At 40.4% G+C, this 16,556-nt stretch overlaps 1 protein-coding gene across 1 annotated transcript; it reads left to right on the top strand.

Moving 5' to 3' along the window:
* The first annotated feature begins 7,829 nt into the window (after window positions 1-7,829).
* NKX3-1 (NK3 homeobox 1) lies at window positions 7,830-13,431 on the top strand. The gene is made up of 2 exons (XM_033947773.1): window positions 7,830-8,128; window positions 12,930-13,431. Exons 1-2 carry the CDS (start codon window positions 7,954-7,956, stop codon window positions 13,337-13,339), a joined length of 585 nt encoding a protein of 194 aa, XP_033803664.1. The 5' UTR covers window positions 7,830-7,953; the 3' UTR covers window positions 13,340-13,431.
* Window positions 13,432-16,556: the final 3,125 nt, after the last annotated feature.

Here is a 16,556-nt window from a genome sequence, read left to right as displayed (position 1 = left end):
TATGTTTATTTATGTTATGTTATGTTATCTTATGTTTATTTTTTTGCATAGTAGTCTAATGGCCATCTTTTGAAGAGACTGAAGCATTTATAAGGCGGAGCTTGGGAGGCCAACATAAATAATAATATAGTAATCCAATCTAGTTAAGAAAAGAGAAAGAAGAAAAACTCAATTAGGAATGTTTGTGAAAGATGGGTAAATGGGCAGTATCCGTCCCAAGATTGGCACAAGCTAATTTAAACATTTTCCTGTATATGTTATACAAAGTTCCATATGTGTGCATGTACTTTTCTGAAAATATGTAGAAATTCCTTATTAGATTTTAAAAAAGAATCAGAAAATTGAATTAAATAATAAGCACAGTTTCTAATTATGATGTATCTTATGATATATGTATGTTATTTTGTAACCCGCCTTGGGTAAGGGCAGGATATAAATAAATAAATAAACCATAAACCATATAATATAGCTTGTTGTCAGACTTATTTTGACTACTCCTGGTGATTCCGATGGATTTTAAGGACAATGATCGGTAAAGAGAGATTTTGATGAGTCCCACCTGTGTCCTGTACAACATGAGGATGATACAGAAAGAACAGTCAACACATAATTAGTCTGGAAAGGATATGTCTCACCTGGGCCTTTAGATTTTTGTCAAAACTAGAAAGAAGCACTGTGAGGATTAGTCTTTCCTGAAGCCATATGAAGCTCTGAACAGGGTTTGAAACGTCCCTTTTTCCTGTTTATATCTCAGTACTCTGGGATATAATTACTGCCCAGTAATCTGTTTGTTTTGAAATATTTCCCAAATGGAAATAAGACCAGTGACATTGTTCTTTTCACCAAATGCAGTGTGACTTGAACCAAAGAATGGAATAACATTCTGATTATACCCAGGAAGCAGGCAAAATCTCTGTTTTGTTATTATTTATCAAACACCATCCAGCATATAAATACAAAGTACCATCTATATAATTATGTATATTATAATTATACTGTGTTCAGTCTGGACTAATGATAGCTACACACATGAAAACATTTGAATACTTAAATTATATTTTACTAATTTTTTTTTTTATTTGCAAATGAAGCTATAGGAACCCAGTGCCCAGGATGCTATATTTATTTATTCAATTTCAGAATGGTTTACATGAATTTATTCAGGTACTCAAGCATTTTTTCCCTCTCTGTCCTGGTGGGCTCACAGTCTATCTAATGTATCAGGGGCAATGGGGGGAGAGGATTAAATGACTTGCCCAGGGTCACAAGGAGCAAAGTGGGTTTCAACCCAAAACCTTAGGGTGCTGAGGCTGTAGGTTTAACCACCGCGCCACACTCTCCCCTGGATGCGTGCTATGGTACAGTGGGTTCTATGCTACAGAAAACACTTCTTTCAAATGAGACATCACACAAAAGTCCTCTACATTATCCCTCAAATTCTATAAAAAGCGCTAAAACCTGTATTCCCAATTTTAATTGAACGAGTCAATTAGAATTGATAATTGGGATGTTAACAAACAATTTTCGGCACTAATTGGTTTTAATTATAATTTACGCATGGAAATTTAGGAATGGGACATGGAAAGGGATGATCATAGGCAGACTGGGGGCATTACGTGTGTAATTATAGAATAAGGGCAGGGATCTACACCTAATTTAGATGCATGGATTTGCAGCATGTTTCATTTGGTGTAACTAGCCATACTTAAGATTAGACACAGCTCCTGGCACTAAGTGCTATTCTGTAAATGACAGCTAACTTTGAGTGTCATTCAGCACTTTTTTTTAGAAACCACATATATAGAATCTAGTCCCATAAGGGTGAATCTCTTCAAAAAGAGAAGTCTATAAGATTATTAATATTTGATATATTGCCTTTTACAAAAACTAAACCCCTCTTTTACTAAGGTGCTCTAAACGCTAACGCATCCATAGACTAACATGCACGTGTCATGCACGTGTTAGCGTTTAGCGCACCTCAGTAAAAGAGGGCCTAAGTGGTTTATAAAATAGAATAGCACGGACAAAATACAAATAAACATAAACACATATAAAGTTACAATATTCAGAGTAAAATATATTAAACAACCACACAAAAATCTCAAACTCGCTGTATCACGGGCTCAGTCAGAGCATGTGGTAAAAGCAGTTAGCTTAGCAGGGTTTAAAGAAGGTTTGGATAATTTTCTAAACAAACGAAAAAAACAACAACCTTTAAGCCATTATTAAGATGGACTTGGGAATATCCACTGCTTATTTCTAGGATAAGCACATAAAATCTGTTTTATTCTGTTAGGATCTTGCCAGGTACTTAAGGTTTGGACTAGCCACTGTTGGAGACAGACTACTGGGCTTGATTGACATAGTAAATAACTACATCTTTAATCCTATTTTAAACTTCTGCAGTGACATCTCCAATTGCAAATACTGTAACATACTAAATCATTCCAACGTTTAGGGGCAGTTACAGAAAACATGTACCCATTTGAACTGTATTCAAATTAATAATCTGGAGGAAGGGAATCACTGTACCATAAATTAGGCGGCATAGGTGCCCTATTGGTTTAATTGGTGGTAAACTGTGTGATAATTGACTGCTTGTTTGAAACAAATTAGAAAGTAATTTTTTAAAAAAATATATAGGTGCCTGGAGGCACCTGCAAAAAATGCCATCCAAGTCCCACCTATAGAGTCGCTTACCGGTGCCTACGTCAAAAGAAAGCGAGGTTTGCACCGGAAGTGAAAGTAGGTGCCAGTAGTTGCTTCTGTAGAATGCAATGCTTGTCACAGGTAGGTGCCGTAAACGTAGACCTTTAAAACCCTGGCCTAAATTTCCAGTGCCTACTTTTGATGTGGCTGCGATATTGCAAACGGCGCCGTAGCATGATTGACACATGAGCAGTGCAGCTTTTGGAGGCAGCCGCCGATAATGGTGCCATTTGCAGAATCTGGCCCTGTGTGTGTAAGTGATTTCGTACTACTTATCATTTCTATAGCACCACTAGGGGCTAGATTCACTAAGAGCACGGATCGGATCCGATCCGAGTCTGGGGGACTGATTCATGAATCGCCCTCATGCAAATGAGAGCGATCAGAATCACGCCCCCAACCGACTGCCAGGATCACTCTCTAGAAATCCCGCCACATGCGCAGACCATCTGTAGATGGTCTGCGCATGCGCTGGCCTTCCGTGCATGGCAGAGCCTGTGGTTTTAACCCACAGGTTAAAACCACGGGCTCACAGTGCGGGGAAGGGCAGGAGAGTCGGGGCGGCAGGAGAGATTCAGGGCAAGAGCAGGAGATCGGGGCAGACAGGAGCAGGAGATCGGGACAGACAGGAGCAGGAGATCGGGGCAGAGAGGAGCAGGAGATCAGCGCTAACATGAGCAGGAGATCGGGGCAGGGTGTGGGGTGGCCAGAACAGGAGAATTGGGGCAGAGAGCAGGGTTTTTACACAAGTGACTGGTCCTGAGCAGTCGCTTGTTTTTGGATCAGCCATCCCAGTCGGTGTGCCTGCTTTTTGTTAGTGAATCGCGGCCCTTCCTACTTTGCATGCTGCATCCCCTCATTTGCATGTGTGGATCGGAGTCGGATCGGAGGTGATCGGCCACGAGGTTAGTGAATCGGGTTGGAGGGAAATCGGGTTGCAAAGGGGTCACAAACCGATCGGTACACGATTGGTTTGCTTAGTGAATCTGGCCCTAGGTACTTTCTCTGTCCCTAACGGGTACACAGCCTAAGGTTATGGGGTTTGGGGTTGTTGGTTTTTTGTATCTGGGGAAATGCGCCAAATTAAATCTGCTGGGAAGCTCAGTCGATTTTTTGTTTTCAAGTTTGTAGAGATCTGGAATGAACTTCCTGACTCCATTAGGCTTTTAGGCCAGCTGCAATTATTTCGTAAATTCCTGAAAACTTTGTTGTTCTCGCAATTTGGAGCGCAGGATGGTAGGGAGACAGGACGAGGGCCGGTGGGCCACATTTCAGGGTGTGTGGGAGGGGTACTGGTTGTCTCTTCTGCACAGGGAGCGGAGTATGCTGTTGAATTGCTAACCCTGTCAGCTGTGGTGATGTGGGTGGGAGTTGGGTGCTGCAGTTTTCTCTATGTAGTCTGCCTTCGTCTTTCTTTCCTCTTGGTCTTGTTCCACCTTTCTTTCTTTCCTTTTGGCCTGTTTTCTTTGTGGTCAGTTTTTTCTTGTCTTCCCATCTAATCACACGGGTCTGGGTTTGGGGGGGTATCTTTGGGGGAGTGGGGGGTTGGGGGTTTGGGATGTGTGGGGGGGGGTGGGGTATTCTGGTAAAACCATGTATTGGGCACTCTAGCATTTTTGCCTGGGCGCTCTCCTGTTGTATTGTTTCTGAGTTCCCTGGCTGCCTTGTTTTAGCACTTTACCGGGAGCTGCGGCCGTATGCTTCTTTTTCTTGTTCTGTACGTTGCTGAATTTGCTCAATAAAGAAATATTATAAATCAAAAAAAAAAAAAAAAAAGGTTTAACTACAGTTTCAACGAAATGATAATATTATAGTTATTTTTCTTATGTACTTTAGTTTTTAATTAGTTCTTCCTTCCCTTATGTTTTCTGCTATGTACTCTAGTCTTAATTATATGTGAACCGAGTCGCGCTCCACTATATAAACCAAATATTAGATTAGATGAAACTTGCCTAGTGTCACAAGGAGTTGCAGTGTGAATTGAACCCAGTTCCTCAGGATCTCAGCTCACCTGAGATAACCATTAGGCTACTCCTCCATATAATCTAATAGTAATTTCTTTGACTGAATTAGCCATAGCATGTAAAAATATGTTCAAATTATTTCAATACATCCCAATACATACAGTACATACATAAAGATCTCAGGAACATTAGGGAATGTTAAACTTGGTGGCTTCGATAAATCAGATCGCTTGCGGTAACAACCTACTCTCTCCTGGTACCAAGGAAATAACCCGATCAGGCAGAGAAAAAACTTTCCCTCACCCTCAAACCTCCTACCTTCACACCAAGCACTATAAAACATTAATATATTGTCTCAAGCATTAAAAGACAATTAAAAAACACATTAGTAGTAGTTCAGTGGTGAGAATCATGATGTCCCGCTGTTGCTCTTAACTTTTCTACAGCATAAGAAGGGGGTTCTAGAATATTCTTAGACTATATCAGAGACTGATTTTGCACTTTGGTCATTACAATTCAAAGCAATAACACGGTAGTCAAGCAATCAAATTACATCCTCCTGCCCTCATTTGTTTGATTTATTATCCCATTGCTAGGTATAGCTATTTAATAGGGACCACTGAAAAGTTCTCGGCCCAACCAACAAAGCTGGGGCAGTCTCCATCAAGGGCTATTTTTTTCGTTCGGTTGGTAAAAAAATACGGAGCGAAAAAAGTGGAAAATTGCTGGACAACGTGTAGAGCCCTTGCTGGAGACTGCCCCAACTTTTTGGCTGGGCTGAGAACTTTTCAGCGTAATTAATAAAGATAACATTTGCCGTCTCACTTCATTTATAAAGACAGACTGGTTAGTTCTGTAGCATCCTGGGATTTTGCCCACAGCAGTAAAAAGTAAGCATATGTTACCATTCCAGGGGTTAGTGACAATAACATTTTAAACAGAACCGTTTTTTTTTTTGTTTGTGTGTTAAATAACAAAATTGAAATTTGTATTTTAAAAATGCAAATCAGCTAATTTATGCTTGATTGTATTAATTGAGAACTCAAATTCCAGTTAGGGCAAAATATAAATGCTCGATGTCTCTCCAGTCTCCTCCCAACAGCATAACACAATAATGATTTTACAAATTTTTATTTTCCCTTACTCCGCCCACCACTCTTATTGATGCTTTTCACTGAATTTCCTCTTGCGTATTTACTGTGCATCCCAAGTTCAAGCAATCGAATTAACATAGGGCCACTTTAAAAATTTATCCTTTCCTGCCACTGAATTCTGACTACCCCCCCCCAACACACACAACACACAGCGCCCATCTCCAATAACAATAGATACAACATTTGAATACTACTACTGCTATTAATTATTTCTATAGTGCTGCCAGACGTACGTAGCGCTATACAGGGTCACAAAGAGTAAGAAAACAGTCCCTGCTCGAAAGAGCTTACAATCTAAACAGGCAAGATAGACAAACATACAACTCAACGTTTCACTTTTGGCCAAAAGGGAGAGATACTGGTTCCAACCTCCACAAATTGTTTTGCCAGGTCAGCTTCTCCATCATCTTATAGCCATGCAAATGTTCCCTTTGCAATTGTTAATAAAGATAATTGAAAAAAAAAATATTGGCAAAAAGGACGCTGGATGGGGTTTCCTTTTCTAGTTCACAAGTTTCACAATACAGTACTAACAACAAGGAATGTTTTCCATACGAGCAGTCTATTAAAACTCTCCTAGATCCTTAGCCCAGTAACACAAGGAACAAGCCTCCAGTAACCCCCCCCCCCCCTGACATTTGCACTTCCTGCCTCCCACTTAGCCCAAGGTCCCCATGTGCATTTCAACATTTAGGACATTTAGTCATTGGTGCTAGTTTCGCCTTATTTTTTTTTTTTTTTTCTTTCCAGACACCTAAGCTCTCTCATTCAAAATTCGTACTGCATCTCTCGAAATCCCTTGTTTACAGTCTGGGTCATTTTCCGGCAACAGATAATTTTTTTTTTCCCAGGGAAAGGCGCAGCTCCGGCTCCCATTTCCCCCAACAATTTCAGCATTCCTTCCTCCAGCTCAATCTCCATGCTAATAACCTCACCACTAGGTAGCAACACTGTTGTTTCCTGGATTATAAATTCAAATCTAGTATACACATATTCTAAGAGGGAATTGGATTACATTTAATTGCATTGGTTATGACGCTCTCGTTTTCAAATGCAGAAATAGGTTATGAAATCTCTGCAGTTATTTTCTGCAAGGAAGAAGACGGAAACTAGATATCTCCCGTTTACCAGTGACTTTAGTGCGAATATTTTTTAAATGACGACCAATATTGTTAGGGTATACTCGAATTTAGCCTTTCTATTTATTGATTACTAACTTTCAAATTGAAATGAAAGATTATATGAATATGTTTAATATTCAATAAACAGGGCTGCGGCCAGGTTGTACCAACAAAGTGTCTTGTCTTATTGAGATAGGTGAAAGGAAGGTGGGAAAGGGGGTAAAGAGTATATAGAGGCGGGTCACTCCAGGTCCCGCTGTTATACTAACTTTCAAATTGAAAACAGCATTCAAGGAATCCTACGTTGCAGAGTTGTCATGCATTGTTGCTTTATTAATAAATACATAACAATAGTATTTGAAATGGAAAATACAAGAACCCAATTAAACTGCTAGTGAAAATCAAGAAAAAATAAGCCTGTTTTTTTAGTACAATAAAGAGGATACGGAAAAAGCATTTCATTATCTTTATCCCTATTTTAAAAAACAAAACAAAAACCCTATTTTGACAAATCACTCGTTTTCCTACTCGGAGTGTAACATCAAATTTTCCCAATCGTGCGTGTGTGACTTTGCCTTTAATTTGTTATCCACAGGTTATCCCGAAGGATGCTGAAGGACAGAAAGTGTATCTTTCCGATCTGTCAGTAGCTGCTCCACACGGGAAGGGCTCTGACTCTGACATAGTGAAGCATAGGGAAAGTACACGAGGGCAATAAAATTAAAACAAATAAGAGCAAGAGGTTGCTTTCGGAGACCGAGCCCCAGCCAGCTGCAGCCTCCCGGCAGCAGGGCGTGACGTCACAGCAGGTACCTGGGCCCAGGCCGGAAGCGCTTCCAATCCTTGTCTGAGGAGTCCCGAGAGGGCACCAATCAGGAGGCGATCCGCAGTGGGATAAAGCGGCGCGCGCGGGTCCCGGGTATCTGGGCAGCGCGAGGCAGGCTGTGAGCGAGAGGGCAGCAGAAGCAGCAGCACCAGCACTACCACTGCTAAGGGGGTCGCGGCATGGCACTCCCCGCTCGAACCCGGACTTCCTTCCTTATCCAGGATATTTTGGCCGACCGGCACCTGGAGAGATGCGCTCCTAGCCGAGTGACTCCGAGCAGTCCTAAGGCGGCCACAGCTGAGGAGATCCGCAGCCCGCGGCATACTGAGCCTGAAGCATCGGAGCTAGACAAAGGTAACACAGCAGGGAGCACAAAATTTTTCTTTCAAGTTTGAGACCAGCTTACAAGTTTCGAGCCAAATAATTACTTTTGGAATCCCACGAATGTAATGGAATCCCCATTAAACACAATAAATATTCAATTGCATCCCATTCGTTATCAGTATGGAACATTTTTTTCATAGACACAGCCGGGGACACAATAAACTGCTTCTTTGCAGGACTTGGGCAGGGGTAACAAATACAGGAATGCCAGTATCCTGCTGCCCTGCAGAAATAGCCTGAGACAAGTGACCAAGGCGTACGAGGGACCGCTAGGAAGTTTTCAGCCCAACCAAGAAGAGAATGATGTGGAGTCATAAAACTTACCAGTTGAAACGAAAAGTGTCAAGAAAATTGTTGGATAACTTGTAAGTTTCATGGCACCATATCATTCTCTTCTTGGCTGGGCTGAGAATTTTTCAGCAGCCCCTTGTATTGCATTCATCTTTCTGGGTTCCAGTGTCTTGCATTAATAATCTGCTGGGTGGCAGAAGGGAAACTGGTTTAAAGTTTTTTCCTCTTGCAAAGAGATTTGATAGTAACTAAATAGGAACGTCTGTACAGTCAAAATATTTGACATCTTTTCATTTAACAGATCTTTAGATTTCTTGCTTTGGCAATAACGTTAAAGCCCTTTAATATTGTACAGGTTCTTTACCTCTGCTCATAGCTCCTTACCAGGGGCGTCTGAAAAGTGCTCAGCCCAACCAAGAAGAGAATGATGCGGAGCCATGAAACTTACGAGTTATTCCGCACTTTTCATTTCAATGACATGAAACGAAATGAAAAATGTCAAGAAAAGTGTGGAATAACTCGTTAGTTTCATGGCTCCCCATCATTCTCTTTTTGGTTGGGCTGAGCACTTTTCAGCGGCCCCTCGTAATAAAAAGGCTTTTACATTTTGCCGCTGAAAATGCCCCAAATTCACCTTGTCCTATAATGTGCAATCTGACAATAGCCATGAGATACAGAGACCTAGTTACTGCTACTGAATACATATATAATATTTTATGGATACAGTAGGGAAAACAAAGCATACGTTACTTAAAAGTAAATTAGACATTGTGCGTTATTTTGATTGCATGTGTGAATTTGTAATCGAAATAGTGAAAATCCGCGATTTCCTGCTGGGCTGCACTCTAAAACGATCTTAGCTAGGACAGTAGTAAACATTCCCTGGATTCTTGTATTGTTTGGGAGAGGTGCCCATCACTTCCTTTTTTTTAATGGATGCTTTTTATTTGACAGGTCTGTCTCTGAAGCTCTATGAATGTTTTTTATGAACCAATTCATCCCTAACCCCCTGTTTTACTAAGGTGCGCTAAACGTTTTAGCACGTGTTTAGCGTGCGCTAAATCTACACACACGCTAAATGCTAATGCGTCCATAGACCAACTTGCACGCATTAGCATTTAGCGCAATATTTAGCATGCACTAAAATGCTTAGCACACCTTAGAAAAAGGAGCCCTAAGTCTATGAAAAAAAATGTTCCATACTGATAACGAATGGGATGCAATAGAATATTTATTGTGTTTAATAGGGATTCCCTTACATTCGTGGGATTCCAAAAGTAATTATTTGGCTCGAAACTTGTAAGCTGGTCTCAAACTTGAAAGAAAAATTTTAAAGAGAAAAGAGCTTTTTTTTTTCCATTTCACAATTATCTTCCAGTATGCCAGCACTGAATGAGCAGATATCTGTTGAAATGAAATTACTGTACTATTTCTGATCTAAGTGGGAGTGGGATAGTGCTTCCATATTTATGTTTTATTATAGGTTCAGTGTCTCAGAGATTTTTTTATGTTCCTTTATTAAGGGCTTTCAAATTATTATGCTTTGGGGTAATATTTTCACATTAAGACCTGGACAAATCCACTGATAATTCTGATTTAACAATATCCATTACTGCTTCTGCCTACCACCATCACCCACCTGAAAGAACTGCCATTCCCATTGGGCTGTGGTTATTCTTAATAGTTGCCTTATTTGTCTATGTAAAAAAAAGTGAATAATCCAACAGTATAGAGGTAATGTATTTAGATCTTTTATGCAAAACAATATCATATTAACTGCATTGCTAACAAAATAAAAAAAATACAAATTTCTAGTAAACGTGTACTGAAAATTTGATTCATATTATTCTCCAGGTTAGATGTTTTTCAAAGAGACTCTTATCAGTCACAAATAAGGCTGAAGAGAATGTGTGTGCATGTAGGGGTTGGGGGGGGGGAGAGACAGAGGGAAGCATAATAATATAAGAGTTGCCATTCTTTGACAGACGGAAGGTCCATCAAGACCAGTATCTTATTTCTGTGACCAATTGAGGTCACAAGTCCCAAAAGAGTAAAACAGGTTTTATAATGCTTAACCTTAAAATAAGCAGTGGATTTTTCCAAGTCCATCTTAATAATGGCTTATGGACTTTTCATATAGGAAATTATCCATACCTTTTTTTAAACCCTGCTAAGGTAACTGTTTCATTACATTCTCTGGCAAAGAATTCCAGAGATTAATTACAGGTTGAGTGAAGAAATGTTTTCTCTGGTTTGTTTTAAATTTACTATGAGGGACCACTGAAAAGTTCTCAGCCCAACCAGGAAAAGAATGATTTGGAGCCATGAAACTTACAAGTTATTCCACACTTTTCTTGATGCTTTTCATTTCAGCCCCTCTTAGTAGCTTCATTGCATGCCCCCCTAGTCCTAGTATTTTTGGAAAACGCAAACAAGCAATTCACATCTCCCTGTTCCATTCCACTCAGTATTTTATAGACCTCTATTATACCTCTCGAGCTGTTTCTTCTCCAGACTAAAGAGCCCTAGCTGCTTTAGCCTTTCCTCATATGGAAGTCATTTCATCCCATTTTTCGTTTTCGTTGCCCTTCTCTGTACCTTTTCTTTTCTTTTTTTTCAAAATCTTTATTGATTTTCAATCTAATACAGTGCAATACAAATAAAAGAACAGCAAAAACTCTGTACCTTTTCTAATTCTGCTATATCTTTTTTGAGATTTGGTGACCAGAATTCAACACATTATTTGAGGTGTGGTCACACCATTAAGTGATACAAAGGCAATCCACAGTATGTATGCAAACTATGATCGTTTGATTTACAGGGTTAGAAGTGATCATTGCCAGAAATAATTCATTTGGTGGTTAAAGTGTGAACGTGTCCGGTCATGTAAATTCTATAAATCAACTCCTATAGATTTTTAGTCAGCTAAATAAATGTTCACGGACTTATGAAACACCTGCTTACAATTGTGCTGTGGTGTTAACCTAACCACCTCACAGTGCAAGGGATGTTGTCCCTATGCCATGATGGCCTCATTTTTGTATTGGACATTATTGGCTATTCTAGTCCCTTAGGGTTACATATCCTTTTTGTCCCTATGCCATGCCATATCAGAAGGGTTTCATCTTGTACTGCTACTGCTACTATTATTAATTATTTCTATAGCTCTACCAGATGTACGCAGTGCTGTACACAGTCACGAAGAAGACAGTCCTTACTCGAAGGAACTCACACTCTAAACAGACAAGACAGGCAAAGAAGATGTTATGGATACAATTAAGGGGAATGGTTAATCTGCTGGCTAGGTTAGTGGGCATTGGGGAGTGGGGTTATGGACTGAAGGCTATACAAGTTTGTTTATGTTTTAATATTTCTCTTACTTTTTCCCAACAGATCAAAATTATACTATTTTTCAATTTATGTGAACAATAACAACCAAGAAATAAGGCCAGAAAAGCAAAATCCGAACAGTTCATCTCCAATATGGGAGAAAGTATCACTTTGGGGGAAATTAAATAGCCTCCATAACAGGCACACTTTCCTTTTCTTCTCTCCCCCCCCCCTCCCCCAAAGGAAACATAGATGTGCACAACAAAAAAGGTCGGATTATGTTTCACAGTCCAGCATTTAAGCATTCTGTGAATGGTAACTTCAGTAACCGCTGCTATTTATGAAATTCAACACTGCTCCATAATGAAGTGAATCAGAAGCTTTGCTAAATATGCTGGATGTCAATATGAGGAGCCGTGGACAAGTTCTCAGCCTAACTGAGAAGAGAATGATGTGAAGCCATAAAACCCACGTGTTATTCCACACTTTTCTTGACACTTTTTGTTTCATTTCATATCATTGAAAGGAAAAGTGTCACGGAACATGTGGGATAACTTGTAAGTTTCATGGCTCCACATCATTCTCTTCTCAGTTAGGCTGAGAACTTGTCAGCGGCTCCTCATATTGTGATGTCATAATGCCTCATTCCACCAATGCCTAAGAGCCAACTTCATTGGTGATGTCACAATGACTTGGTTCCCCTATACTTGTGCCCATTTGCTAGATGCATGTGCCTCATTGAAATGAAAAAAAAAAGTATCAAGAAAAGGGCAGAATAACTCGTAAGTTTCATGGGTCCAGTCCAAATCATTCTCTTCTTGGCTGGGCTGAGAACTTTTCAGTGGCCTCTTGTAACATGCAGACAATACAATTTGCCACTATTGTATCGTACACTAATCTAGGGTCAGAGGTTTCTAGTCTTCAAGAGCTGCAAACAAGTCTGTTTTTTCAGGATATCCACTCTGAATAATCACTAAATATTTGCATGCGTATGCTGGAAGAGCCCAGTTCATTTGCATATACATTACCATGTAAGCCAGACCTGTTTGTAGATCTGGAGGATTGCAGTTGCTTACCCTGGGCTATGTTTACCTAATTGATATGTCTTTTTATTCTCTTTTTCACTCCCTCCCCCACACCCCTTTCCCAGAGGCATATCTGTCAGATTGTGAAAACCCTCTGCACTCTTTACAAGACAGCACAAAGATCCCAAAGCAGCAGCAGAAGCGATCCAGAGCAGCCTTTTCCCATACTCAGGTCCTAGAGCTGGAGAGGAAATTCAGCCACCAGAAGTACCTCTCAGCCCCCGAGCGAGCTCACCTGGCCAAGAGCCTGAAGCTCACTGAAACCCAAGTGAAGATCTGGTTCCAGAACAGAAGATACAAAACCAAGCGGAAGCAGTTGGCTTCAGACTTGGGGGAGCTGGAGAAGGCCAACCCACTCCCTGGGTTGGCTGGGGACGAAGACTTTAGCAGAGCTTCCCTCCTATCCCTGTACCATAGTTACCAGTACTATCCATATCTCTGTTACTTAAGTGGCTGGCGACCCCCACTCTGGTAACCTTACAAGGTGCTTTGAGGGTTTGTTTCAACCTCCAAAAAACTGAAAGTCGATTATGTAAGAACCTGATACTACACTTCTCCCTCTGTATCCACGGGGGTTAGGGGCAGAGCTGGCCCACAAATATTAAAAAACCATGAATAATATCCGGGCTGGCTCTGCCCCCCCCCCCCCCCCCCCCCCCCCCCCGCTTCCCCCAGCATCCCTACGGGAACTCAAGGCAGCCATTTCCTATGAGTGATCTGCATGGGGCAGGAGCGTAGGAAGATCGCTCCTATCCCGAAAACCTGCTAGACCACCAGGTAAGGCTTAAGGGGGGTCTAAGAGGGCTTAAAATAGCCCCAAAAATGAAAATGGATCTAAAAAAAAAATCATGAATAACCGAATCTGCAGATGCTGAAACTGCGGATTCAGAGGGAGAAGTGTAGTGTGAAACTGGACTATACTTGTGCACTGGGTACTAGATTGGAAGATATTATATTTAATATTTAAATGATGCCTTAAAATGTAAAACCCAAATGAGTGGTAAATGTCATGTCTTTCGATCTTTGAATATGCCCATGGGGGTTTTACATAATTGCCCCTACCCATGGTGCTTTCCTGCAGGTAGAGCACTTAAACCCACCTACAAAGAACCTGATTAATTCAATCATGGCAATCATGTTCAAAACATTTGTCAGATATAAACATTCCAGTATCAAGCCAGGGCTTGCTGAATCAGTAAGACAAAAAATCTTAAGTGCCTTAATTTGTTATTTGAACAATGTTTACATTTTAAAGGGACTATTTTGTAATGTGATTTAATGGTGAATAATTTGAAAGGTATCTATGCTTTTTTAATACTGAAATACAACTAAAAAGGGTTTGATTAGAAGTCATTGGGTTGATCATTGGTGTGAAACGTGCCTGGGCTCAGCACTTTCAGCATTTTGGAGTTCTGGGGGTAATTAGCTGAAATGTGGACCTGTCAATTAGAAAATATGGGCACGATGGCTCAGAGGCAGAGAACTCCTATCTTCAGATTTCCAACATATCCACATTGAATAAGCATGAGATGCGTTTACGTGCACTGCCTTCTAGGGAAATGCATTATGCATATTAATTGGATATTCTGAAAACTGTATCAGCTTGCCACACTCAAGGACTGGGAGGTGACTCAGTCCTGTTGCAGCTCAATCTCAGAAGAGAAAGGAAAATCATGAACCATGGAATTCATAAAATCCTAAGGGTCCCTTTTAGGAAGGCACAGTAACAATGCTGTCACAGTAAAAGCCCCCAAACCCATAGGGATTGAATGGGCTTCAATGCATTTACTACCACAGCCTTTTAAAGGGCCCTAATGTCACAGACATGTCTTGGGGTGACATGCTAATCTTTAATTTGCAATAACTTAACAGACATGTGTAATTAAAAATATTATTTAATAAAAGCGTTGTTCAAATATATTACAAGTCTGCCACTGATGTAAACTCTGTATAATTGTATATCACAGTAGCTCCTTTTAATTTATACAAAACTGGAGTCCTGGTATCTGCTCCATAGAGTCAAATCTTCAGAGATTGAAGGTGAGTATTTAGTAAAACGTTTTGTCTGGACCTTCAGAATGCAGCCGGGTATTGAATACTACCAGTTGCTGTCATCTTCATTGGTCCGATTTTTATTGACTTTTATGAATACTTATATTTTTACTCTCAATTTTGAAATTTTGACTGAAAATATTATTATCACTTATAGTCTAAACCAGAAGAGAGCCACTTAGCTTATAGTGGAATGTCACTCGTCTTTCTTTTACCTCTATGGAGAAGATACCAGGCCTCCAGTTTTGTATAAATCAGGGGTCTCAAAGTCCCTCCTTGAGGGCCGCAATCCAGTTGGGTTTTCAGGATTTCCCCAATGAATATGCATGAGATCTATGTGCAAGCACTGCTTTCAATGCATATTCATTGGGGAAATCCTGAAAATCCGACTGGATTGCGGCCCTCAAGGAGGGACTTTGAGATCCCTGATATAAATCAATAGGAGCTACTTTGAGATACAATTATATTGAGCTCAAATATATTAGTCATTAAACATAGAGGCAAAGTGGAATTCTCATGGGGTAGACTCAAGCAGGGGATAGAGAGTCACCAACAGGTTTAAAATATGCAGTACTGGCATGAGTATTAATAGTTCAGCACCTCTAGTGCAGTCTTAAATTCTGGTCAGTTAGGTTTGCCTTATGTTAGGTAAGTATGTAGTAACATTTTTCCATGGTCTTCACTCCCAGTCCTCAAAGGCCACTAGTGGGACAGGGTTTCAGGATAGCCCTAATGAATATGCATGAGAGCGATTTGCATGTAATAGAAGGAGTAAGTATGCAAATTGCCTTCTTGCGTATTCAATAGCAGTTTGCTGTTGAGGACTGGGAGTGATGGCAATTTGCATAGACACACCATGGAAGAAAATAGGGATGTGCGTGGAAAAGGTTTCTGATGATTTGCAGAATTTTTGGCCAGGGTTTGGACATTTTTGGCTCATTTCATAATTAATGCATTATTTGATTAATGTGTTCATTATTTTAATGTGCATAACTTCAAGTTTTTATGTCTGTAAAGTTGATGTAGAGCCCGTCCTGGGGGCCATATAGCCAATCAGCATATCAGGTTCTCAGCATATCCACAATGAATGTGGAGGAGATGAATTTGCATATCCTGAACTTTTAGTGCACACAAATTATTCTTATGCACATTCATTGTGCATATACTGACAACCCAGCTGGCTTGGGAAGCCCTGATTTAGAATGCATTCTTTATGTGCAAAAAATAAAAAATTCTGAACTGAAACCTGAAACTGAATACACATTCCTAGAGAAAATGTGTCGTATACTGGGCATGAAATGTCCTGTCCACACCCCTGCACACAATTTTAAAATATATATAATTACCTGACTTGGCAGGGATCTCCAAACCTCACCAGATGAAGATCTTCTGCCCTGAACTCTGGAGTGTATTTTGGCAGTCGTCTGCAGCTCCATGAGTCTCTGATGCCCATGCTTTATTTTTCAAGATATGCACAAAAAATGAGCATGCATGGGTACCAACATTGCTGGCTCATGGGTGCTGTCAGGAGAAGTTTTCAATTGATGGAGCTTAGGGAGCCCTGCCAGATACCACAAGGGTGCATTACTGCTGGTTGGACCTGAGCACCAACCCCTGGATTCTGTAACATTGCATGCCCA

This window comes from Geotrypetes seraphini, chromosome 6, assembly GCF_902459505.1.
Source record: "Geotrypetes seraphini chromosome 6, aGeoSer1.1, whole genome shotgun sequence".
Taxonomy (NCBI): Eukaryota; Metazoa; Chordata; class Amphibia; order Gymnophiona; family Dermophiidae; genus Geotrypetes; species Geotrypetes seraphini.
The sequence above is the reverse complement of the archived record's forward strand: the minus strand, read 5'-3'. Positions and strand labels throughout refer to the sequence as shown.